At 46.3% G+C, this 25,617-nt stretch overlaps 1 protein-coding gene across 1 annotated transcript in view; it reads right to left on the minus strand.

Moving 5' to 3' along the window:
• Nucleotides 1-1,417: 1,417 nt before the first annotated feature.
• Nucleotides 1,418-25,617, minus strand: part of GALNT17 (polypeptide N-acetylgalactosaminyltransferase 17) — a 413,795-nt gene continuing 389,595 nt past the window's right edge. The window contains exons 8-11 of the mRNA XM_061154024.1: nt 24,772-24,909; nt 16,794-16,889; nt 3,417-3,584; nt 1,418-2,892 (exon numbers count right to left, since the gene is read on the minus strand). Coding sequence (XP_061010007.1) covers nt 2,764-2,892; nt 3,417-3,584; nt 16,794-16,889; nt 24,772-24,909 — 531 coding nt within the window. The 3' untranslated portion in view covers nt 1,418-2,763. The remainder of the gene's footprint in view (nt 2,893-3,416; nt 3,585-16,793; nt 16,890-24,771; nt 24,910-25,617) is intronic.

A 25,617-nucleotide genomic window follows, 5' to 3' on the forward strand; every position in this document is an offset into this window, starting at 1 on the left:
TCCTTGGTTCTTCAGGCTTAATAGTTACCCTGAGATTCTGACATTTAAGTTTTTAAAACTTTTATTATTTAAAAAATCTTATTTTTTGACTGCCCTGCAGCATGTGGGATCTCAGCTCCCCAACCAGGGACTGAACCTGTGCCCCCTTCGATGGAAGCACAGAATCTTAACCACCAGACACCCAGGGAAGTCTCCTGACAATGGGTTTGATGAATTCCTCATCACCAAACAGCAAAATTTTCCATCAATGTGCTCATGGACCCCGATTCTCACAGAGGCCCCCAAAGGGCAACTGACATGCATGTCTGGGGGTCGGGGGACACCCAACAAGCTAGATCTTCTTGGCTTCCTGGGAGGGAAGAGGCTGGGGGCTGTCAGTGCCGAGGGGACTTCAGCCCATTTCCTTCCAGCCCCATTTTCAGGCCTCCCGTCTTTTCGGATTTCACTTTTCCACGAACAGAAGGGGCAGCTGCTCCCACCGTGGGCTCCCTGGTCTCGAGAGATGGAGTGGCTGTGGGCAGCAGGAAGGGGCAGATCAGGGTGCTCAGCTGGGCCACCTGCAACCCTCCTCTGCCACACAGCTGTCCTCACCTACCTGACCCTCTAATCTGGAGTCTACAGGGAGTTAGCAAGTGGAGGCCAAATGTCAAGTTCTGTCCTGCTTTGGGCGGAGACGAGTGCAAGGGTAGGCTGGCTGTGTCCCAGCCCCACGGGGTGAACCATCTTTGCCTTTAATCAACCAGAAGCCCTCTGCCAAGTCCCAGGAACTGCTTCCTGGCCTGGGAGTTGGAAAAATACCAATGAGTCTACCCGCAGAGCAGGAACAGAGAGGCAGATTAGAGAACGCACTTGTGGACACAGCAAGGGGGGGGGGGGGGATGAATTGAGACAGTAGCATTGACATAATATATTATCATGTATAAAATAGCTAGCTAGCTGTTGTTTAGTCGCTAAGTTGTGTCCGACTAGTTTGCAACCCCAGGGACTGTAGCCTTCCGGGCTCCTCTGTCCATGGGATTTCCCAGGCAAGAATACTGGGAGTGGGTTGCTATTTCCTTCTCCAAGGGATCTTCCTGACCCAGGGATCGAACCCATGTCTCCTGCACTAGCAGGCGGATTCCTTACCACTGAGCCACCAGAGAAGCCCATGATAGTGGGAAGCTGGTATGTAACACAGGGAGCTCAGCTTGCCTCTCTGTGATGACCTATAAGGGTGGGATGGGGGAAGGTGGGAGGCAGGCTCAAGACGGAGGGGATATATGTATACTTACGGCTAATTCACGTTGTGTACAGCAGAAACGAACGTAACATTATGAAAAAATTGTCCTCCAATTAAAAATAAATTAAAAAAAAGCGAGCCAGACTGAGTTGGGAATTGCTCACATGTATTTATTTCACAAGTTGGGGGGGGGGGACTTTCACCAGTAAGATGCCACCAGATGAGATACTGTGAACCCCAAATTGGGCAGGGACAGAGTTTGGTTCTGGGCCGGGCTTGTCCGGACAGCATGAGGGAGACAGATGGGAACCGGCGGAAGGGCAGCCTTCCATCTGGGGCGGCACAGCGGGCAAGGCCCAGCCACGTCCTCCCGGCCAATGACCGTGGCCACCCCCTCCCCACCTCCGGCAAGCTTCTTCGCATCCTTGACCTGATCCGGGTGGGCAATAAAGCGACAAGTCCAGGGCCACAACTCTATGTCTGCGCTACCATGCACTCAGACACACACACACACACGCGCACACACACACACACACACCCCATGCACGCACTAACGCGCCCCACCAGGCACACACCCTCATACGCATGCACACGCGTCCATATATTAACTCTGATTTATAAGTGAACCCTAACCAGAGGGCAATCGGAAAAATATTATTACTCTTCCGAGAGGACTCAGCTGCCTTCTCCCGTCAGCCAGCAGAGTGCGGGGAGACACAAGATGAGCACCCTCCAGGGTCCTGGCCCCCTGGGCCGTGCCGATGGCAGTCCTTAAGCCCCAGGTGGAGGCTGTTTGCTGCCTCCGCTGCGGCAGTTCACGGCGCGTCTGGGGGATGCTCCGCCCTGAGCAGGCAGGGCGGAACAGCCTGTTCCAGCCCGGGGTCCCTCACAGCCGAGGCCGGCCGTGTGCTCTCTGGCTCCCTCTTGAGGACACAGGCGGAAGAGCTGGCACATAGGCACCGTAGTGCCCAGGTGACCAGGGAAGCATCCTCCCACGTCATCTCAGGGGTGGGAGTCCAGCAAAGTCCAAGGCCACCCGCTGGAAAGGTTTGGGGCGGTGATCTTGGGCTGTAAACGGGCATCTGGGCCGAGGCAGCCTGGGGGAAACTGAGTCCCAGGGCCTCGCTGCCTTCTTGGAGGAGGAGGAGCTAGGATGTGGCCCAGGCCCCTCCCCTTCGTTGAAGGCTGCGGAGAAGCTGCTGGGAGATGAGAAAAAGGAGGGGCCCCTGCCAGTCGTGTCCTGACGGCGGGTGGGAAGATGACCAAGAGGAGATGTGATGTGTTGCTCCTTGGTACCAGGTCCACATCCGGGCTGCAGAAGACATAGCTTCTGGGTTCCCAGAGAAGGATCAGGGGCCTTTCCCAGGGTGCATGAGCCTCGGGAAGCTGGATGCCTGATGAAGATGCAGAGTCTCCACCGGGGGCCCGGGGCTGCCCTGGAGAAGCTCCACTGAGCACCCCCCGCCGGTGTCTCGCTGTTTCTCTCCCAGTGTGGCTGGTCCAGAGGACGGCAGGCCCTGTCCGGGGGGCCCGGCTCCCCCCCACTACTTGATGGAGTTCTTGATCGTCCACCTCTGCCCCGTGCAGCTGCGGAGGGTGAGGTCAATGCCCGCCAGGCCTCGGTTCTCCACCTCCAGGCAGCGGCCGGTGCCTCTGTTCATGATGGCGCCGTTCTGGGAGGATGCGGGGGTGAGAGGAGGGGAGACAGACAGACAAGGAGGGAAACAGCAATGGAGAGACAGAGACAGGACCAGAGAAAGACGGACAACAGAGACAGAGACAGACAGAGACAGAGAAAGATGGACATCAGAGACAGAGAGAGACAGAGACAGAAGGACAGAGAGAGAGGCAGAGAGACAGAGAAAGATACAGAGAATGAGAGAGACAGAAAGAGGAGAGGGAGACAGAGAGATAGCGATGGAGAGACAGAGAGAGATGGAGAATGAGAGAGAGAGACAGCGATAGAGACACACAGAGAGACAGGGAGAGGAGGTGGGGAGTGGGTAAAGAGATCACCATAGAGCCTGGCACTAAGAGGGAGAGGCCCCTGGGATCCCCCCGAACACGCTTTGAGTCTAGCGCCTGGCCTCGAGCTGGGAGCCCTTGGGTTGCACTTTGCTGCTGCCCTTCCGAGGGGAGCCTGTGGCATCCTCACCTGCTCCGGGCCGCCTGCCCGGCCTGTCCGTGGAGGGCTCACCTGGATGAAGTTCCAGCGCTTGTACAGGCTGCTCTTGACCTTGTCGCAGTCCAGGAGCTGGGGCAGCCGACTCTTGGCGTTGTCCACCAGGCAGCGGGTGTCGGGGAGGAGCGTGGTGGTCCCCAGGGCGCCCAAGTGCAGGAAGCCCTCCCTGGTGTAGCGAGCCAGCTGGGGAGAAAGCAGAGCGGCAGGGCCGTGGGAGGCAGAGGGGAGACCACGAGGGGCCATGGGTGCCCCACGACTGTCCGGGCTGCAGTCCCGGCCGCTGTCTCAGGCCTGGAGCTGCCCCCCACCCACCCCAACCCCTCTCATAGGAGTGCCCCGCCCAGGAGGCCCTCGGCTTGCCAAGCCTGGACACAGATTCCCTGGCCCTCTCTGACTTCTTCCTAAGCATGTCCACAGTCAGTGTTTCAGGAGTCTGGCCTTCTGTTCAACCAAACGGGGAGCAGGAATAAATGAAAAAGCGGGACATTCGAATTCTAACGTTGGCTCTGCTTCCATCTGGCTGGGCCAACCTGAACAAGTCACTTGACCTCTTTGAGCCTCCATTTCCTCCTCATTTGTTAACTGGGATCAATTAAATCTACCCTGCTGCAAAAGGGCCCAAAGAGGCAGTTCACTGAAAAGAAACAGGCATGTTAAAAAACATGCAACATGTTAGGTGTTAAAATAAATAAAAATCAAAACAATGAGACACCGTATTTTTAAAAAGAGAGATTATTTGTATTTTGTCAAGGTGAGCCTAAGATGGGCTTGAGGAAGGATAAATGACTACCACCTTTCGAAAAGGAATTTCAAAATATGAACTTTGCACTTTTAAAATGTTTCTCTCTTTTGATCGAATCCATCTAGTTTTAAAAATCTTGGGAATTCCCTGGAAGTCCAGTGGTTAGGGCTCGGTGCTTTCATTGCTGAGGGCCCAGGTTCAATCCCTGATCGGGGAACTAAGATCCTGTAACTGTGTGGCACAGCCAAAAACAAACAAACAAACAAAAAACCCAACCAAACAAAAAGACCTTCCAGCTATCCCAAGAAAATAATTACAACTGTGAACAAAAGTTCATGTAGGGAGGGTGGGGGACGAGGAGGACCAGGATGAAGGCAGTCAGGAAGTACAAACTTCCACCTATGACACACAGAAGCACTAGGGATGTAATGTACACCGTGGTAAATATAATTATCACTGCTGTATATTACATATGAAAGTTAAAACAGTGAATCCTGAGTTCTCATCACAAGAAAAAAATTTTCTTTTTCTATTTCTTCAATTTTGTATCCACGTGAGTTGATGGATGTTCACTAAACTTACTCTGATAATCATTTCAAGCTGTTAAGTCAAATCATTATGCCGCACACGTTAAACTTATACAGGGCTGTATGCCAGTTACATCAGTAAAGCTGGAAGAAAAAATTTACATACAGGGTATTTTGCATCCTCAGTCACTCAGTCATGTTTGACTGTTTGTGACCCCAAGGGACTGTAGCAAGCTCCTCTGTCTATGGAATTTTCCAGGCAAGAATATTGGAGTGGGTTGGTGTTTCCTACTCCAGGGGATTTACTGCAATGTTATTTCTAATGATGAAAAGGCAGAAATATCCTAAATGTGCAGTCCAGTGCTGGGCCTTGCCCTGTGCTCCATGCACTGCAACAAATGGTAGGTAGCATGGGGTGGATTCCCAAAGTGGTCACATCTTTCTGGGCGACATGACTTTGCTGTAATTTCCATTAAGAAGTGGAGTCTCTTTCCTCATCCTGGAATACTGGTTGGCCTTGTGACTTGCTTTGACCAACAGAATGTAGCAGAAAGGAGGATATGTCTATTCCTGGTATACAGTTTGCCTATTTCCACCCTCCTGAAACCTTAGTGCCACTGTGGCAGTAAGCCCAGGCTGGCCTGCTAGAGGATGGTAGACGCATGGTTCAAGCAACCAGCTGGTCAACCATCAGACAAGTAGATGAGGTCATCATGGATCAGACAGTGTTTGGCCAATCTGCTAGCTGATAGGAGACACACGAGTGAATCCAACCCAAATCATCTGAGCCTGGTCCAGATAACAGAACCACTCAGCTGATCTTTAGACTCATCAGTTCAGTTCAGTTCAGCTCAGTTCAGTCGCTCAGTCGTGTCCAACTCTTTGCGACCCCATGAATCGCAGCACACCAGGCCTCCCTGTCCATCACCAACTCCCGGAGCTTACTCAAACTCATGCCCATCAAGTCGGTGATGCCATCCATCCATCTCATCCTCTGTTGTCCCCTTCTCCAAGTACTAATAAATGTATACTGTTTTATGCCACTAAAGTTTGGGGGTAGTTATTATACAGCTATCTGATACACAGATGATGTTGTCTGCCAACCCTTTGCACAACTAATTGTGAATCCATACTAGTTTGGTGTCTTGGCCTCTCTTGCCTGCTCATGTTGTGTAAATCCCTATATTCCAATTTTTGAACAAATACATTCACCTGTCTTTCACACTCCTGTGGGGGCAGGGACTGTGTCTAATGTATTTCATTCCTTTCTAGGAGACAATCACAGACCAAGGGCTCCTGACATGTTTGTGAATAAGCACACGACAAATGTGATGAACATCATTTACAAAATGCAGCCACGGCTATTTCTTGAAGCTCCACAAACATGTCCTCTGTGTGCCTAGCCTGGGGACAGGCAGTGGAAATACAAGCAGGAGGCTGTGTTCCCACTGAGATGATTCCAGTGCAGGCTGGCGAGATGCAAGCACGACCTTCATGTTTGTTCTCATGATCCTATGATGGGCTGGAGCTGCAGTGATGATCATTAATAAACAAGAGATCCCCTAATCCATTACAAAATAATATGACCAGCCAGCATGTGTTGGAGGCATCCTTGGCCCCAGGGAAGAAATAATGTAATTTCTACAATAACCGATGAGTTAGGTGTTACTACCCTTCCTGTTTCAAAGAAGAGGAAACAAGCCTGGAGACATCTGGTCAACCTGGCTGGGCCCTAGCTTCTATTCTTGGGTTCCCAGAGACCCAGTGGTTGGCAGCCCTGGCCCAGGAGCTGAGCAGCAGAGGGACCTCCTCTCAGATTGATCCTGGGCTTCTGAGATCCTGAGCATTTCTGGCCAGAAATGGAGCAGAAAAACAGCTCTGCCCGGGACACATGTGCCTTTTCTCTAGGGGATAAGATCCTCTGTAGGGATTTCTCTTCCAATGAAAACTGCTCAGAAACCCTCTGCTCTGATCCCCAAAGGGAGTCTTCCTGATGCCCTCAGAAACAAGTGACAGGGAGTTTATTAAATGCCCTTGAAAGAGAGAGATGTGGTTAACATGTGTTTTAAACCCAAATTAGTTTCAAATCAGAGTAATTGTTATAGGCAAAATGGTAAAAAAAAAAAAAAAAAAAAATCAGAGGCCCTTCCCCATCCCTCCTTCAACAATGTCTCTCTGAATATATTCAAATTCACCAAATGCAAAGTGATGAATGACAGCAAGCTGCCTTTATGTTCGGGGGAAAGATATACACAGCTGCTTATTGAAATTATGAATCAATCTATTATCCAGCAGGCACACGAGCAGCGCTAAGAACATTAATTAACTGAGCGTATCTGTGACCCAGATGTTTAAAGAGCGAAGCTAAATGCCACTGGGATTAGAAGCTCTCCTTTCTGAGGTCTTCCAGGCCATGAAAACAGGGAGACCCAGACTTCCAGGACCTGTAAAGGCCAGCCCTCAGCCCCCAGCCAGGTGGGCAGGGCAGGAGAGGAGGGTACAGCAGGATTTCCGTTCTAGGGGAGGGCGGTTTCTCACACCAGGGGATGGATGTTTGGTTTGTTTCCACTGTGGGGCTATTCTAAATTACACCACTACAAACAGTCATGTATAAGTTTTGGTGTGAACATCGGTTATCTTGGTTATACAAGTTTTTTTTCTCTCTCTCTCTCTCTTTTTTGCCCACTCTATACATGGGATCGTAGTTCCCCAACCAGGGATCGAACCCTCACCCCCTGCATTGAAGTTTCAACCACTGGACCATCAGGGAAGTCCCCTCTTGGTTATACAATTGACTCTTGAACAACACAGGTTTGAACTAACAGGTCCACTTATACGTGGATGTTTTCAAGATATATGTATAATATGATTGGTTGGTTCACTCTGCAGGTTTGGAACCACAGGTAAGAAGGGCCAGCTTCTTATGCATTTCCTCCTAAGACCCCAGCTGAGACTCTGTGGGACCTGAACTGCTGAAGTAGGCTTGTGACTGGTCCTCTTCCCTCCAGCCCTTCCCAGTTTCCAACTGTCCTCCCTGATCCTGCACATTCAAATCCTATCATTCCCTGCCTCCATCCTCAGTGGCTCCCACTGTCCACAGATTTACGAATACACTTTCTCAACCATGATCTTCTACTACAGGTCCCCCAACTCATCTTTTCAGTCTTAACTCTTGGTTTCTTGGCTTAGTCTGACAGATGACTTGAAGTTTCTCAAAAACAGCCAACAGTCTTCCCTGTATAAAATATACACCGGACATCCCTGGTGGTCCAGGGGTTAAGAATCTGTCCCATACAGGGGTAACAGGTTTGAGCCCTGGTCCAGGAAGATTCCACATGCCGAATGGCATCTAAGCCCGTGTGCCACAAGTACTGAGCCCATGCTCCAGAACCTGCGAGCTGCAATTACTGAAGTCCACTCAATCTAGAACCCTTGCTTCCCATCAAGAGAAGCCTGTGCGCTGCAACTAGAGAATACTTTGCTGCAACTAGAGAAAGCCTGTGCAGAGCAAGAAAGACCAGCACAAAAATGAATAAAATTATTTTTAAAAATTCTTATTTTGAAACCTAATACCCCCCAATTATACCTTCTCCTACCTCATCTCCCTTCCTTCCACAAAGCCACCCCACCATGTGATATATTTCAACTTATATACTTCTTTGTTCTATTAATGTGTCTTTCCCTGTTAGAGACTTTTGTCTTTGTTGTTGTTTCAGAACCGCAGCATTCTACTCATTGTTACATACCATAAGGACCAAGAAAAGTATCTCGCAAAAAGCAAATGCTCTATAAAATGTCTTTTGAATTGAACAGGATTATTTTAGATTTGGCTGCTGGGCCCAGGAGGAGAAATAAATGTCATTATCCACAACCCTAATGCATTAGGAAAAAAAAAAAAACCCTTTGAGCTCAAATACAATTAATTCTCATTTAGGAGAAAAAGGAATTTTCTATTTGAAATGATCGAAGAGGTGCATAAAACTATTAACCCACATTTAACAGCCTTGAGGGAAAACTAAAATATGCAGGTTATAGCCAAATAAACAAAAGCCAGCCAAATAATTGTGGAATGACTTTGGAACACAGCAAAATCTATCAGATTGTCAATAAAGACATGGTTTGCAATTGCTTTCATATTAAGGGTCTCTCTCATCATTTCAAAATCAGGCCTAGTCAGGGTAGAAAACCATTGGTAAATTAAAAATGCAGTTTATCTAGCAGGAGACAGAGAGATGGGTTCCATTGATTCAGAACTGCTCTGGGGTGAATTTATTTGTTTGTTGTGTGGCTGAAGCCACAAGAGTGGTTTCCGGGGACTATGAGTACATGTGTACATTTTTAAAAACAAACAGACTTTCTTCATCACTGTCCAGGGCATGCCAGAACTCAATTCAATACAGAAAAAAATATTTTCAACTGTATCAGAGTGTATGCACTGTGGCTGCCTAGGATCTGGGGTGGAGAAAAGGAGCAGGAGGAATCTTTAGGGGCGACAATAGAAATGCAAACATACACACTAACATATGTAAAACAGATAGCCAGTGGGAATTTGCTCTATGACTCAGGGAACTCAAACTGGGGCTGTGTAACAGCCTAGAGAAAAGGTGGGATGGAGTGGGCGGTGCAAACAAGGCTCATGAGGGAGGGGACATATGTCCACCCATGGCTGATCAATGTTGATGTATGGCAGAAACCAACACAGTATTGTCACTGTCCTTCAATTAAAAATAAGAAAACAAATGGAAATGCAGTAGAAACTTTCTGTATTTTGATTAAGCAAGGGATTTCATAGGTGTGTACTCCTGCCAGAACTCAGCCAACTGCACACTTTAAGCAGATGCAATTTACTGTACCAACCTTATCCTTCAACAAAGGTGACTGAAAAATCTATCTGGGGATGTCCCTGGTGGTACACTGGGTAGGAATTCGCCTGCCAATGCAAGGGACATGGGTCCGATCCCTGGTCCGGGAAGTTGCCACATGCTGTGGGGGCAATAAGCCTGCGCACCGCACCTGCTGAAGCCTGGGGGCCCTACAGCACCCGCTGAGCAACAAGAGAAGCCACGGCAATGGGAGGCCTGTACCTGCAACCAGAGAGAAGCTCCCGCTCACCGCAACTAGGGAAAGCCCACACGCAGCGATGAAGACCAAGTGCAACCAAAAAAAATAAATCATCATTATTAAAAAAAAAATTGATCTGGGAGCTTAAAGGCATGCTATAGAATTAGATGTGTTTCCTGTAGAGAGGGTCAGATCCTAGGGGGGTGGTGGTCCCCAAGGCCTCTCTCCTCACCATTATGACTTATCATGCTGGATTTTTATTTTTAGTTTTGGCTGTGCTGGTTCTTCACTGCAGGCTTCTCTAGCTGTGCTGTGAGGGCTTAGCTTCTCTGCGGCATGTGGGATCTGAGTTCCCTGACCAGGGACAGAACCCACGTCCCCTGCCCTGGAAGGCGGATTCTTAACCACTGGACGCCTGGATCACCAGGGAAGGCCCATTGTGCTGGATTAAAGTGCGATATTTCCAGACAATGCACTTGCTACTTGCAATGAATGGGGAGACACCTGCCTTTCTGGGGTCCAGCACTCTGGCTCCATCACCCACCAAATATGGAGCTGCACTAGGGTTCTGTTCCAGGACCCCTACCCTGCTGTCCCCTGGGAAACAGCCAGAGCCCCATCGGCCTCTGCAGCTCTGCCCTCAGCACCGAGTTGGAATGTTCAAAGCTGTCTGAACCGAACAATCAGGGAATAAGGCTATTTGAACAGTTTGCACTTGCTTTGCTGCATGTCATGGTGCTAAGATCACAGAGACCTTTTCACCAGGTGGTTTCACCTTCCCCCACTTGTCATCCTTCAGAAGTAGCGATGTTGTTTCCTTACTAACTCAGTGATATGAAAACCTCGTAAGAAATCAACATATTTCTTTGGGGGAAAAACGCTGAAAGCAAGCCTCAGAAATGACAATGGTTGTTTGGAGGTGGTAGGATTATAGATGACTTAAATTTGTCTTTTTCAAATTCATCAATTAGGTGTTGCGTTTAGGAAACAAGAAAAAGATAAGGAGTGACTCGCTTTGAACTAAATAGTTCTGGATGAGGTAGGCAGGCTCAGCTGCTAATGTGGCCACCATCCTAGTGTTCTGTCTGAGTTCCTTATTCCAAGCCTAACAGTAACACAAAAACCTGCCTGGAACTTCCCTGGCGGAACAGTGGCTAACACTTGTGCTTTCAACACAGGGGGCGCAGGTTCGATCCCTGGTTTGGGGAACTAGGATCCTGCATGCTATGCACTGCAGTCAAAAACAAACAAAAACCTGCCTGGATCACTTCTGGTGTTTAGAGGAAGATCAACTCAATTTCTAAGGAGATGTAAAACTTTTAACCAATAATCTACACTGGAAAACAACTTATGATTGTACCTCTGATTTTCTGGAAAGAAGAGCTCATCAACCCCTTCTGGCAAGAAAGGAGAAGTACAGGAATTCCTCCTTAACCTGGAGGCCCCCTTAAGCAAAACCAAATACACATGCCTTTAGTTCTGCATGCCATCTAAGACGTCAAGCACTTGTTCTCTGTATGTGGTCTGCGAGATCCACTTTTCAGGGGTAATTAGAAAGCGAGAACCAGGGATTGGAAATAGAAAAGCAAAACAGATGGCAGACAAAAAGGATGGGGTCCTGCGCCAAGTCTCAGGAAAGTCTCAGGGAGCAGAGGAGGGAAGTAACTCTGCTGGTCTCCCAGGTCTGCAGAGAGGGTGGGCGTGAGGGATGCTTGTGAGCACTGGATGAAGGGACAGCCCAAGAGGCAAGAGCTCAGAACCCTGACATAAAAGACCCAGAAACGTTTTGAATATTTTGAGAGAAGATGAGTTAGAGGAACAACAACAAGAAAAAGAGAATCTGCAGCGAGGCATCACAGATTTATAGTGATGCACGGGAACGCAAGGGGAGGTTTTTTAATATTGCAGGTGCGTTTAATACTGCTCAGTCGTTTCAGTTGTGTCCAGCTCTTTGCAACTCCATGGACTGTAGCCCTCCAGGCTCCTCTGTCCATGGGATTTTCTAGGCAAGAATATTGGAGTGGGTTGCTATTTCCTCCTCCAGGGGATCTTTCCAACCCAGGGATCGAACCCAAGTCTCCTGCACTGCAGGTAGATTCTTTGCCCCTGAACCACCAAGGGAGCCCAAAATATTGCATAAGAGATAGGAAGTGGAAATACCACAGCACAGACCCTCCAGGGTGTCCCGCTTCAGGGTGTCCCTGGTACGGTCTCTCCTGCTTTCTGTGGCCTCTTTTGTGTGTGTATAGGTTTCCCAGACATAAAAAAAATACCTACCCTCACTTCTCCAATGCTGATTTCCCTCAAAAGCTAAGGTTTCCCTGCTTTGTAGCGGTTTCCAGGAACTGAGGGATCACATGGTTTGCCTCTTACGGAAGGTGAGAGGTTTGCTCCCAGAATCACGAGCCTCCTTACTGAGGCGAAGCCACCTCGCCCTGGGGTGCAAACTCCAACGTGCTCTCCGAGGATCCGTCCCCTGCGCCCCACCACTTACACAACTTTATCTGGAAGTGGAGGCTGCTGGGTGTCATTAACTTCGGCGTGTTCCAAGTGCCTTCCACACTCTAAGCCCCGTCACTCCATGGGGGCACTAGTGCTTTATTGGCAAAATGCATCATCGTGACAAGGTGTTTGAATGATGGATCGCTTAAACGATGAAGCCATCAAAGAGGAAGCCCAAGATCAGATTACATTTAATTATGGGATAAAGGAATTCTCATCTATCACTCTGCTGATGAATTAGCTGGAGGAGGGAATGTGTGCTTCTCAGAAAAGAGGGGAGAGGAAGACTAAATGTGCTGACAGACGCACAAACAGGGGAGACCTGTGATACCCTCCCTGGAACTCACTGGGGAGTTCCTAAACAGAGCTGACTCCTTTCAGTTCCTCTCCAAGGGGTATACCTCATCTTCAGAAGGTCCCATGAGAGCTTGGAGCTCTTTCAAAGAGTGTTGTGTGGAGTCCCCAGCACCCCTGCACTCGGAACCCTTGCTGGCCACGCCCTGTCCATGGCATGCCTGCTGGGCGCTGTGGTCCTCAGCTCCAGAGGAGGAGACGACACTAGAATCGGTGAGGCTGTACAGATGGCCCACAGAAACACCCCCAGTGCAGCTGATCCTCAGCTTGGATGTGGATAAAAACACTTGGGGGCAGTGGGAGGGACAAATGAGGAGGGGCTTCAGGGGAGTGTTGGGGCGGTGCAGAACTGCTCTTGATTGTGGTGGGGTTACCTGACCATATGTTTTGTCAACAACTTGCAAAACTGGGACTTCCCTCGCTGTCCAGTGGCTAAGACTTCGCCTTCCAATGCAGAGGGGGTGGGTTCGATCCCTGGTCGGGGAGCTAAGATCCCATGTATCTCATGATCAAAAATCCCAATCTTAAAACAGAAGCAATATGGTAACAAATTCAATAAAGACTTTAAAAAATGACCCACGTCAAAAACAAATGTTTAAGACTGTTCTCTCTTGTGGCTTTCGAGGAAGCACAGTGGGGTAGAGCAAAAAGTCCTGTGAAATACTAAAAAGTATTGAAAATAAAACTTTAAAAGAAACTTGCAAAGCTACATTATAAAAAGAATGAATTAACCTTAAAAGTGAAAACAACATTACATAAAAACTGAAATAGCATTATAAATTGAAAAAAAAAAAAAATAGGCTGGTATGAGAGGCATAGGGCTTCCCAGGTGGTGTCAGTAGTAAAGAACTTGCCTGCCAATGCAGGAGACACAAGAGATGCGGGTTTGACCCTTGGGTGGAGAAGATCCCCTGGAGTAGAAAATGGCAACCCACTCCAGCATTCTTGCCTGGAAAATCCCATGGACAGAGTAGCCTGGTGGGCTACAGTTCGTGGGGTTGGAAACAGTCAGACACGACTGAGCGCACACACATATACGGCTGCCCTGGATCATACGCCTCAGCCACGCACTGATGTTTCCCTGAACACGCCGTATCCCACCCCGACCCCCATCTCTGCACCTCTGCTCTTACGTTACACTTGCCTGGCACTGCCTCCACGCTTGCTTCAGGTCTTCCTTCTACATCTTGCTGTGAACTAGAGGATGCTGGGGGCTCGAGGACATGGGCTAGGTCTCCTGCCATGAATCAGATGGTAGAGCCCAGCATTCAAGACCAGAGATCACAGGATAGTTTGAGAAGTGGCCTGGCATAGCCTGAATCTCAAGTTTCAAAGGGAGCTGGGGGGAGGGTGGTCACTACCTGCCTGACAGGTACAGGATTAAACGTTGCCCAAACCAGAAATGGGTTTATCGTCAACATTTTGTTCCCTGTCTCAAGCCAGCCATAGCACTGGCCAGAGGGCTGGCATGAACTGCATCGTTGGGACCTCAGGCAGCAGCTCGGACACAGGGGCTTGAGAGGAGCCTCAGAGCCTTTGGAGGGGAATTAAAGAATGATGCCCTGGGCCCGGGGCTGCCCACTCTGTGCTCTCTTCTTGATCTTTGCCTTCCAGAATGGGGAGGGTTGACAGGTTGACCAGGTAGGCTGGAAGAGAGAGCAAGAAGGGGCTGGCAGAGGAGGACAATCCCACAGCCAGTATCCTGGCAGGGAGACCTTAGCTGTTCCAGTGAAGTCACCCCACCGTCCACCCCCTCAACACCAGACCTGGGCCCAAGATGGCAAAAGCTGGGGCAGGGAGCCCTGGACCTCCTTAGAGGAGACCTCCCACTCTAAATAGGTTCAAGCTGACACCAAAAGCTGCTGCTGTGCCCTTGACATCTATTTTTTCTATGCTTGTGATGTAAAGTTTATTTTAAAATAATTTTAAGATAAAAGACAGCCAGTTTAAAGAAAAATACCTTTAAACAAAACACTGGCTCGGAAAAGAAAGCGATGTTTGTCTGATGCAAATTTAGTAACCAGACCAGAGCAAGGCTGGGCACTAGCTCGTGATTGAGCAGGCTCTTCTGAGAGGCCGGGAACCGTTTCCATCTTGTTGACAAACACATGTTGAAGACAGGAAATTACCCTCCTCAGTGCCTATTTTATCTCTGTTTAATTGTTGTCTGATAATAAATTACAACACAGAGTCCATTAATTAAGCTAACAATGTCTGTGGAACATGCCTAGTTACAGGAGCTTTGATGCAGTTTGCCCACAGCACTTCACCAGGTGGTTTAAAAGGATGTCACGGCACGTGACTGGTGGGGAGACGCTCTGAGCCTAGGGTGAGCGGGTTTGGGAAGGAATAGGAGGGAAGCTTGATGAGCGAGGGGCGAGGCAGCCTGGCAGGTAGCGAGCAAGCAGCACCAAGGCTGCACTTTAACTCAGGACATGTGGTAGAACAGAAAAAAAAAATATTAGATTTGCTTTCACAAAATCAGCTGATGGACAACAACCATGGCCCATGCGAACAGGTGTTCCTCCCAGAATTGGGGGGATTAAGGATGAGCCTGATTTGGTTTGCTGTTCCATCATCAACGAAGTGGCAGGAACATCCATTTGGAAAAGTCTGTGAATGCAGAAGGGATGGGTAAAAGATGCGTTCTAGATATTTTCTGCACTGGGCTCTGAAGGCCACCAAGCTCCCAGCAAGAGAGGAGAATTTGGTGACCAGCTCCTGTCTGGGCAGGGAGTAGGCAGGAAATTATCTTGAATTCAGTGGACTGGATTTGAATTTAAAATGCCTGGGTTCTGGTCGGCTTTGCTCACAAGCACTCCTTCTCCGTGCCTCAGTTTCTCCACGCTGCCTGCTTGTCTCCTAGAGTGACCACAAGGAGCAAACGACACAGGATTCAATCTGCCTGGAATTACTTTCAGAGGACCGGTCACACAATGAAGGGAGCGGGGGTCTGGGTTATGAGAACTACCTGCGGTGACAGCAGAGGAAATACGGCTCGTCTCTTTCCAGACGCCAGCTTAACAGGAAAGCAGAAGCGCCCAGAGCAGAGCAAGCCCGTGGCCATGAATGCACGTGAGAGGATGTGTGTGTGCCCGATGCACGTGAGCTTGCTGGTGAACGTGTGTGTTCAGAGAACATGAGAGAGATGAAGGGACCTTACGGGGCATTGTGTCCACTGTCTTCCTTTCATAGACGAACAAAAGGAGAATATGAGTCTGGCTTAGAACTAACCATCTCGTGCGCCTCTGAAATTGAATATGTCTTCCCAGTTTGTGGCCTGCCTTTTATTACTACTGGTTAACATAAAAGCGTTTTACATTTTTATGCATGTCAAGCCTCATGATGTCTTTGGATCTGTTTTCTCCCAGTTCTAGAGGACCTGCTAAGCTCTCCCGGTACACACGTCCATACACACACGCATGTGCACGCACACCATGGACTAACACAAAGCCGTCAAAGGAAATTCATTTACCAAGTTCTACTCTTACTGTGTTGGTCGATGGTTTTGCCCTCTTTGGTTATCTTTGCTATCTCCCGAGAGACCAGAAGACACGTGTATTCTTTAAAATGTTACTGCCAGCACACTACTCCTTCCCAGTCAGTGCTCGGCACTTGTACCAGCGCTTGCAGATGGGGCCATACTCACCACCAAACTGATGATAGTGGCTAAGACTCCACACTCCCAATGCAGGAGGCCTGGGTTCGATCCCTGCTCAGGGAACTAGATCCCACATACCACAGCTACAGTTCCTGTGTGTGGCGAATAAGACCCAGTGCAACTGAATAGCTAAATAAACATTAAAGAAAAGCTTACAATGGCCTTTCAGAACAGACACACCAATCAGGTTCTCATGAGGGAAGCAGCTAACTCTTTCTTTGATGTTGTAAGCAGGCTTGCTTGGTTATCAGTAAACATACGTACATGTGACATCTATTTGCCTATGAGCAAATGACACCAAAATGTAAGCACAGTTTCCTTTCAGTGGGAAATGTGCCCCTTTATCCTCTTAATAATTGTGTTGATGCAGCCACCTGTGAATCTTCTCCCTCGTTCCTGTAGAGAAACCACCAGAAAGCCCCTCGCCTGCTCAGAACAGGCAACAACTACCAAAGGAGAGGACAAAAGAAGTTTCCAGAAGTCCTACAGATCCCCAGTAGGTCCGGTGAAATTCCTCCCTTCCTGGTCAGGGACGGGGCTCCTACCTGGGGTCCCCAGCCGTGGCATGGGTACAGTATTGCCGTGTGGTTCTCCATCGGCCCCTGGTCCAAGCAGACGTCTTTTGCCTTGTTGTTGCGAAGCTGCGGGAACAGGCCAAACAGGACCCGTCAGACCTTGTCTGGCGGAGCGACTGTTCCCCACCCACCACTCCACCCCGACTTGGTTCTGACTTCTTAATGCAGATGCCATGAGACCTCCCCTCCACACCCCCACCTCCAAGTAAGGACCAAAGCTTGAATCTTGGAGGAGATCATGTAGCAAGAAAGACAGTCCTCCAGTGGCTGGTGTGGGCACCGACCCTCTGCCTGTGACCGCGTACCCCACCAAGCACATAATCCCTCATTCTCAGCATATGTGACATGTTAGCAAATGTTATGGTGGTAATTTTGCGACACGTAAAGGTATTAGATTAACAAGTTGTACCATTTAAAGTGAAGTCGCTCAGTCGTGTCCCACTCTTTGTGAACCCATGGACTGTAGCCTACCAGGCTCCTCTGTCTATGGGATTTTCCAGGCAAGAGTACTGGAGTGAGTTGCCATGTCCCTCTCCAGGGGATCTTCCCGACCCAGGGATTGAACCCGGGTCTCCTGCATTGCGGGCAGACACTTTACCGTCTGAACCAGACTTCCCTGTAGCTCAAATGGTAAAAGAATCTGCTTCCCTTGTGGCTTCATTTGCATCTCACCTGGTAAAGATTCCACCTGCAATGCCAGAGATCTGGGTTCGATCCCTGGGTTGGGAAGATCCCCTGGAGAAGGGACAGGCTACCCACTCCAGTATTCTGGCCTGGAGATGTCCATGGACAGAGAAGCCTGGCGGGCTACAGTTCATGGGGTCACACAGAGTCGAACTGGACTAAGCAACTAAGACACACAGGGCCCAAGGACTGCGAAAAACGCGCGTCTCCCATTGGCTAGTTCATCTTGCAGCTCCCGCCAGATTCACGCAAGATGGCAACTGGGGCGATCTGAGGTGGTTGCGACTGTTACTGTGGAGATTGTACCACCTAAACTTATGCAATATTAGCTTCCCTGGTGGTTCAGGCAGTAAAGAATCTGCCTGCAATGGGGAGACCCAAGTTGAATCCCTGGGTGGGGAAGATCCCCTGGAGAAGGGAATGGCAACCCACTCCACTATTCTTGCCTGGAGAATCCCAGGGACAGAGGAACCTGGTGGGCTACAGTTCATGTGGTCGCAAAGAGTAAGGACACGACTGAGCGATTAACACTTTCATATGTCAATTATAGATCAATAAAGCTGGAGAGAGAGAGAGAGAGAAAGAAAAAGAACACCAGCTTGGGGAAAAAAAAAATCAATAGAGGAGCATTTTTTTGTAGCCTACTGTTTCAAGCCAGAGGAAAGACAGCTTCTGATAGCTGAATATCACCCCTTTTCTCCTGGAACCAATTCTTTGTCTTAAATACTTGTGTTTGAAATACCTAGGGTGGATTCTCTTTTTCTTTTTTTCTTAAAGAGAAGCACTCTTTTAAACCCACGATTCCAAAAGTCCATAAAGAGGGGTGCAGAGAGAAGTGATGAATCAGACATTTCCAAAGATGGTCCAAAGCAAGCAATCTTTAAAGAACGGCAAAGCTAGCTTAGGAGACCACAACTTAGCACCACAACTTTCGTTCCTTTTTATTAATAGATGCTTTAAGAAATGCTTGCTGCGAGTGCTTTCAGTGGTACAAAGATATGGAAAAACTCAGACAACTTCTGAGTAAAAAAGTAATTCAGAAGAGTTGGATTTTTGAAAGTGATGAAATTTTAGCAATACTTTTACCCAGGCATTTTGTTTGTACTCCTCCCTTTTTTTTTTTTTTGTATACAGAAGAGCAAAATGGTAGAAATGTCTAATGAAGTCTAACAAAGTTTTTAAAATAAGTAAAGTAAAAATGAGAGGTGATAAAATTAATAACAAAATATTGTTTGGGGGACTCACAAAAGATATCCTATTTTTATAAATTTACACTGAATGGTAAGTTGGAAGGCTTCATGTTTAGCAATTATTTCCCTTTTTGAGAATTACTGGCTTATTTCCCCTTTGGGATCTCAAGTGGTTTTATTATAGATTTGTAAGGGCTCTTTACATATTAAGAATATTAATGTTTTTAGGGCATATGTGTTCCACATAATGATATCAGAATGCTAGTCTTTTAAATTTTTTCCTGATGTCTATGCAAACAAATCTATTGTGCAGTAACTTAATAAGTGTTTCCTGAAGCTGCTAAGAGTTTGGTATTGTGCTAAGTTTAACAAACACAAAGACTGAAAAACCCAAGAGTACCTGCTCTGAAGGATGGGCTGCAGAGAGAGACAGACACAGGAAGAGCTAGTACAATAGCTGAATTATGCCAGGGCAGCAAAGAGAATGCCCTCACCCCACCTGAGGCTTCAAAGACTAAGGGGAGGTGACTCCTGAGCTAAATGTTAAAAAGGATTAAGTAAAAGAGATGCTAATGATGTTCTCTTTTTCACTCAGGGGATGTCTACATGGATTTTTACCTTATATTATTATGCTGCACATGTTGGGTTTATGCATATTTTATGTGTGCTGTATTTCATATAAATAATGCTTAAAGAAAAAAAAGAAGATGAGCAAAAGTGAACTAGGGAGCAGAGGTTTTTCCATATGAGCCAAGCACAGAATTTTGAGCAAGAGTTGGTGGCTTAATGTTTCTGTGCACATCGAAGTGCTTGTGCATTGGGAAGACAATATCTTACATGTGTGAGTCAGGACATCACGTATTTGCATATCTTTCTTTTTACTTTTTTTTCCTTTTTATTGAAGTATGTTGTTCAGTCTCTAAGTCATGTCCAACTCTTTGCAACCCCATGGCTTGCAGCATACCTAACTCCCCTGTCTTTTATTATCTCCCAGAGTTTGCTCAAACTCATGTCTATTGAGTCGGTGACACCATCCAACCACCTCATCCTCTGTTGCCCCCTTCTCCTCTTGCCCTCAGCGTTTCCCAGCATCAAGGTCTTTTCCAATGAGCCGGCTCTTCGCATCAGGTGGCCAAAGGATTGGAGCTTCAGCTTTTACTGAAGTATGCGTGCATGCTCAGTCACTTCGGTCATTTCTGATTCTTTGGGACCCCAGGGACTGTAGCCCACCAGGCTCCTCTGCCCATGGGATTCTCCAGGCAAGAATACTAGAGTGGTTTGCCATTTCCTTCTCCAGGGGATCTTCCCAACCTATGGATCGAACCCACTTAAGTCTCCTGCATTGGCAGGCAGGTTCTTTACCACTAACGCCAACTGGGAAGCCTTACTGAAGTATAGTTAGTTTAAAATGTCATTTTAGAATTCATGTTTCCAATGCAGGGGGCACTGGTGCCTTGCCTGGTAGGGGAACTAAGATCCCACATGCCACGGGGCACTGCCAAAAAAAGTTTAAAAAAATCTTTAAATTAGAATTTTAAAAAAAAAATCGAAATTACCAAAATGTGACTAAGAACAGGATATATACAGTTTACAGAACTAGAAAGCTTTTTAAAAAGCCTCCAAACAAGCAAGTTAAAAACTAAGGAAAGAGACTGGAGCATTAAAACCAGAAATATTCACCAGCCTACGGAAAAACACTCAAACAGAATTGTACGTGAAAAACAAAAAGCAGAAAGTACACACGGAATGGGTGGTTAGGCAGGGTGTAGTGAAAACAGCCTGTAGGAATGTTAAATCAGAGTTGTCTGAATAAGGCTAGATTTTGTTACTAGACTGAATTTGACTCAGTTTGATGACTTCCACTTAATGCTGTCGTCCATCTGAAATATATTTCAGTATACAGTGGGCTCAGCAAGCATAGAAGGAGTAACAAGAGGCCAGTGCCCTGACTTGTTAATACTGATCATAGCTGGGAATTGGGATCTGAAATAAGCTTTGTTTTTATCTTCATATTTTCTGTATACTGTATGTATTGAATTTATTACTTAAAAAAGAGAGGAAAATTTTGCAAAAACAAAAGCTTTTCTTCCTCCAAAAATCAGATTATGATCTCTATGTTACCTCTAAAGCCATTCCAACCTTCAGCTCCAGAGATGTCATTTACATTCTGCTTCATGTGAAATGTGCAGTGCACAGCCTGTGGAACGGTGCCCTAGCCTCCTAGCATTTTATCATTTTTATTGTTTCTCTTTTTGTAACTATTTTTCTTCTAATCATAAAATTATCATATAAATATTAGTGATAACTGAGGAAACATGAGAAAATACCACATTAAAAACTGCCTGTCCCCTATGTAGAAGTTTCACCTCCCATTCTCTTGTCTTACTTTATTGTTTAGTCTCTAAGTCATCTCCAACTCTTTTGTGACCCCATGGACTGCAGCCCACCAGGCTCCTCTGTTCATGGGATTTCCCAGGCAAGGATACTGGAATGGGTTGCCATTTCATTTTCTGGAGGATCTTCCCGGGCCAGGGATTGAACCCATGTCTTCTGCATTGCAGGCGGATTCTTTAGTACTAATCTAAAATAGTGGCTAATCTAATTTCATAATCCTGACTTTTTTCTCTTAAGGCTTATATTATCAATATTTTTCTTGCATCAAACTTTTGTATATATCTTTTGAAAATGCTGCAAAATATTGAAAACTACAATTTAACTAACCTTCAAGTTAAATTCAAATGTTTGATCGAAGAAGCAAAAATCCCTGAGATGAACAATGTTCCTGGCAAATCTCTGTCCTCACTTCAGATTATTTGCTTGGGATAGTGTGGAGAGGAAGTAAGCCTTTTAATACATGTGGTTCAAATTGCTTTTTAAAAAGCTTGTTTCAATTTGCACTCTCATCAGAGGATCTATGGTTTTCATATGATCAAGACCTGGCTGGCGAAGCACCAACAGATATTCTAAAAATGAATCTTTGTTCTTTTGGTGTAAGACAAAATGCTACCTCAGTGTATTTTATTTTATTTTTACCCCAGAGTATTTTAAATTTTGTTTTAACTTCTTTGATTATGAAATAAATATAAAAATTCCACCCACTTGTATTTTCTCTTGTACTTTGTCTCTTTTTCTTTGGGGATGTTTTCTCATTTAAATAAAAAATTTCATTTAAAATCTACTTGCAGAGTTCATTATACATTAATGATATTATCCATTCATCTATCGTATTTATGATATACAGATTTCCACCTTGGCATATTATTTCTCCATTCGGTTGATATATAGGTTATTTTAATATTTTTGAGCCCATATCAAATGTTGTTTCCCTTTGCATTTTCTTCCATAGCTTTTGCTCTTAGGAAGCCCTTCCCCTTTAAGAGTTCAGATTCATATCTATTTCTGGATGGTTCCATTATGGTTTCTTTTCTTTCATTTAATGCTTATAGTCCATCTGAAATATACTTTGGGATTTGCTTTAAGAATCTAAATTGTTCTCTTTTCCAAAGAGCTGGGTGATTTACCCAATTGTCTTATGAATAATCCTTTCACCGCCCACTATTTTTCCATGCGATCTTTATGTTTGATCTTTGAAAACCAAAAACAAAAAGAAACATGTTTTTATTTTGAGGAAGACAAGGCTGTGTGCACCTATTAATAGCTAGCAGGACGTGCCAGGTACTGTGCTAAGAAGTCTGTATGTGGCGTCTTGTTTTTCGTCTTCCCAACAACCCCACGAAGTAGGTACTTTCACACCCTCATTTTACAGATGAGGGGACAGATGCTAAAAGGAGCCACTCGGGCTTGAATCCAGCAGGCTGGCTCTCGAATCTTCGTGCATCCCCAACCACTACACTTGTGGGCATGCGTGCTCAGTTGCTCAGCCTTATCCATCTCTTTGCGACCCCACGGATTGCAGCCGACCAGGCTCCTCTGTCCATGGGATTCTCCAGGAAAGAATATTAGACTGGGTTGCCAATTCCTCCTCCAGGGGAGCTTCCCGACCCAGGGATCAAACCCACGTCTCTTGCAACTCCTGCATTGGCAGGTGAACTCTTTACCACCGAGCCACCTGGGAAACCCCATAAGAAGCGAGCTCCGCATCCAGATTCCAGCTCGGAAGGGACACTTTGCCCGCACTTTGATGATTTAACCTGGGGCTGACTTAATTCCTCCAAAAGCTTTCTCCCATAAAACAGAAAAAGGCACAACTGCAGAAAAAGGAAATGCTTTAAGTCCATGAGGATTTCTCAGCTTCAGGAGTTCCAGGGAGCCCTGGGAAGAAACCCAAATGCAGAGCGAGTGGGGCATCTCTGTTGGGTCCAGAGCACTTGGCTCCCTGAGGTCTGACCAGAGTCTGCGTCACTAATCTCTCATCCAAAAACACAGGGATGTCACGCGGCAGATGTCCCAGCGCCTACATACACGCACATTGTCAGCAGTGCTGCTTACAATGTCAAAAAAAAGAAACAATGGAAATGTCTATGTTTTCAAGCAAAACATAGCCATACACAAAAGGTACCATCTTATACAGCCATTGATAAGGTTGCACAAAAAGGCTTAACCACACAGGAAAATATTGTCTCGTTAGTAACATTTCAAATTACAAGGCACGGTGGGCAGCCTGGTTTTAGTTTAAAACTTATATACTTTTTAATACCATCTTATACAGTCATTAATAATGTTGCAGAAAAGTGCTTAAGGACACAGGAAAATATTCTCTACTATTAGTAACATTTCAAATTATATGGCATTGTGGACAGCCTGGTTTTCGTTTAAAACATATATATATATATATATTTATACCATCTTATATAGCCATTAATAATGTTGCAGGAAAGTGCTTAAGGACACAGGAAAATATTCTCTATTATTAGTAACATTTCAAATTATAAGGCATTGTAGACAGTCTGGTTTTAGTTTTAAAACTATATATATATATATATACCAATACAAATAGATGTGTATATAAAAAGTGTATGTATAAACCTGGCAGGCTACAGTCCATGGAGCACATACACACACACATACACACACACTTATATACAAATAAATATTTTTAGCATAAAGAAATATAAACACATATGTAATAAATCAGACCATACGTCCAAATGTACACATTACCTTTGGGATTAGAATGCTTAAGTCTAATCCTGGCTTCATGATTTATAAGCTATGAGACTTTAGATAATGTATTTAACGTCTCCAAGTCTCAGTGTTCCTATCAATAAAATGGGAATAACACTACTACCTGATAAAGTAAGGATGATTGAACTCATATGTGAAAAACACTTAGAACAGTACCGGCACATTTTAACTGCTCACTGCTATTGTTGCTATTTTCAAAATGTAAATTTATGGCATTTTTACTATGAGAAAGGTCAATCTGTTTTAATGTTCAGAAAAGTGACATTGTCTCAGCATAGAAAATCTGAGAAGAGCATCTGTATCCTTTCTTTGGCAGCAAGTGACCCCGGTGCATATGGCAGTGGGCCCTGGACAGATAGGTGTAGTCTCTGCCTCTCTTTACATCCAACTTGCTGCTCAGCGTCTCAGTACAGGTCCCAGGGCACCTCAAATGCCCTAAACAGAATTTATGGTCCATTCCATACCATAGGCCAAATGATGGCCCACATCCCCATTGTGACATTTATTACACGTATCTCACCACCAGTTGGTGGGGCTTCCCTGGTACCATCAGGCAGATGGTAAAGAATCTGCCTACAATGCAGAAGACAAAGAGATGAGGGTTTGATCCCTGGGCCGGGAAGATCCCCTGAAGAAGGAAATGGCAACCCACTCCAGTATTTTTGCCTGGGGAATTCCATGGACAGAGGATCCTGGAGGGCTACAGTCCGGGGGGACTGCAAACAGTTGGATACGACTGAGCATACACGCACAATTCAGAATTCATTCATACCAGCTGGTGATAGCCTTGCTGTGAAGGCCGGCACCTCTAAAAGAACTAATCACTGAATGAATGAATGAGTGAATGACTTTGTCATTCACCCCCAGCCAAGCGATCCACAGCCCCCTGCACGGCCATCCAAGTCGAGAGCAAGTGTGGTCTTCATTACCTCCCCGTAGGCGACAGTGTTATTGTATCTTCTCATTTCTGGGTAGACGTGGTCCAGATACCACTGGAAATTCTTACACTTTAAACTTTTCCTTAAGGCTCTTCTTTCGGAGACATCGCCTATGTCAATTCCTGGATTCTGAAAGCAAGCAAAGGGTTTAGTGACTGGGAGGCTCTGGCCAGAGCAGAGGACGGGCAGTGTCACCTTCGGGGAAACCATCAGAGAGAAATCTGAAGCCTGTACGTGATCCTTTAGCTCTGAGCTAGCTAGTACTGTCCCCCTGGGCACAGTATGCAGCCCCCCAAGCCAGTCTTCCTCATCACCATGAAAGGGATCCTGCAATCCTTGGATACTGACAACCTGCCTTCCCAGCTCCATCTCTGCCATTTCTTCAGTGACTCTCAGACCCAATTATTACAGGAATTATTTGATTAAGACGAGAAAAGAAATGCCTATAACCACCTCCTGCCTTTCTTTTTTGTACATGTGTAATTCCCCCTTCCCCCCTTTGCAGGCTGTTTGTGAAGTTCATTATATGCAGATGTGAAAATAATTTTCCATTGCAAAGCTTGTAATGATGTTCTAATGAATAATTCACTCTGCTTTTACAGAAATGAACCTGTAATGGGCTGCTGTGTGCTGACAGGGGAAAATAAAGTAGCTGAAATATGACTCCAGAGTCAGCCACAAGACGGCTCTGACCCGGTAGAGACAGGATACCCCTTCACTATGACGGGCAGGCAAGGAGCATTTTAGAGCAGGAGGAGAAGAGTTTAACTGTAAATGATTTCATTAAGATTTCTTCTTCGGCAGCCGAACAGGGATTTTTAAAAGAAAAGTCCCTTT

The sequence above is a fragment of the Dama dama genome, chromosome 10 (genome assembly GCF_033118175.1).
Source record: "Dama dama isolate Ldn47 chromosome 10, ASM3311817v1, whole genome shotgun sequence".
In the NCBI taxonomy this organism is placed as follows: domain Eukaryota; kingdom Metazoa; phylum Chordata; class Mammalia; order Artiodactyla; family Cervidae; genus Dama; species Dama dama.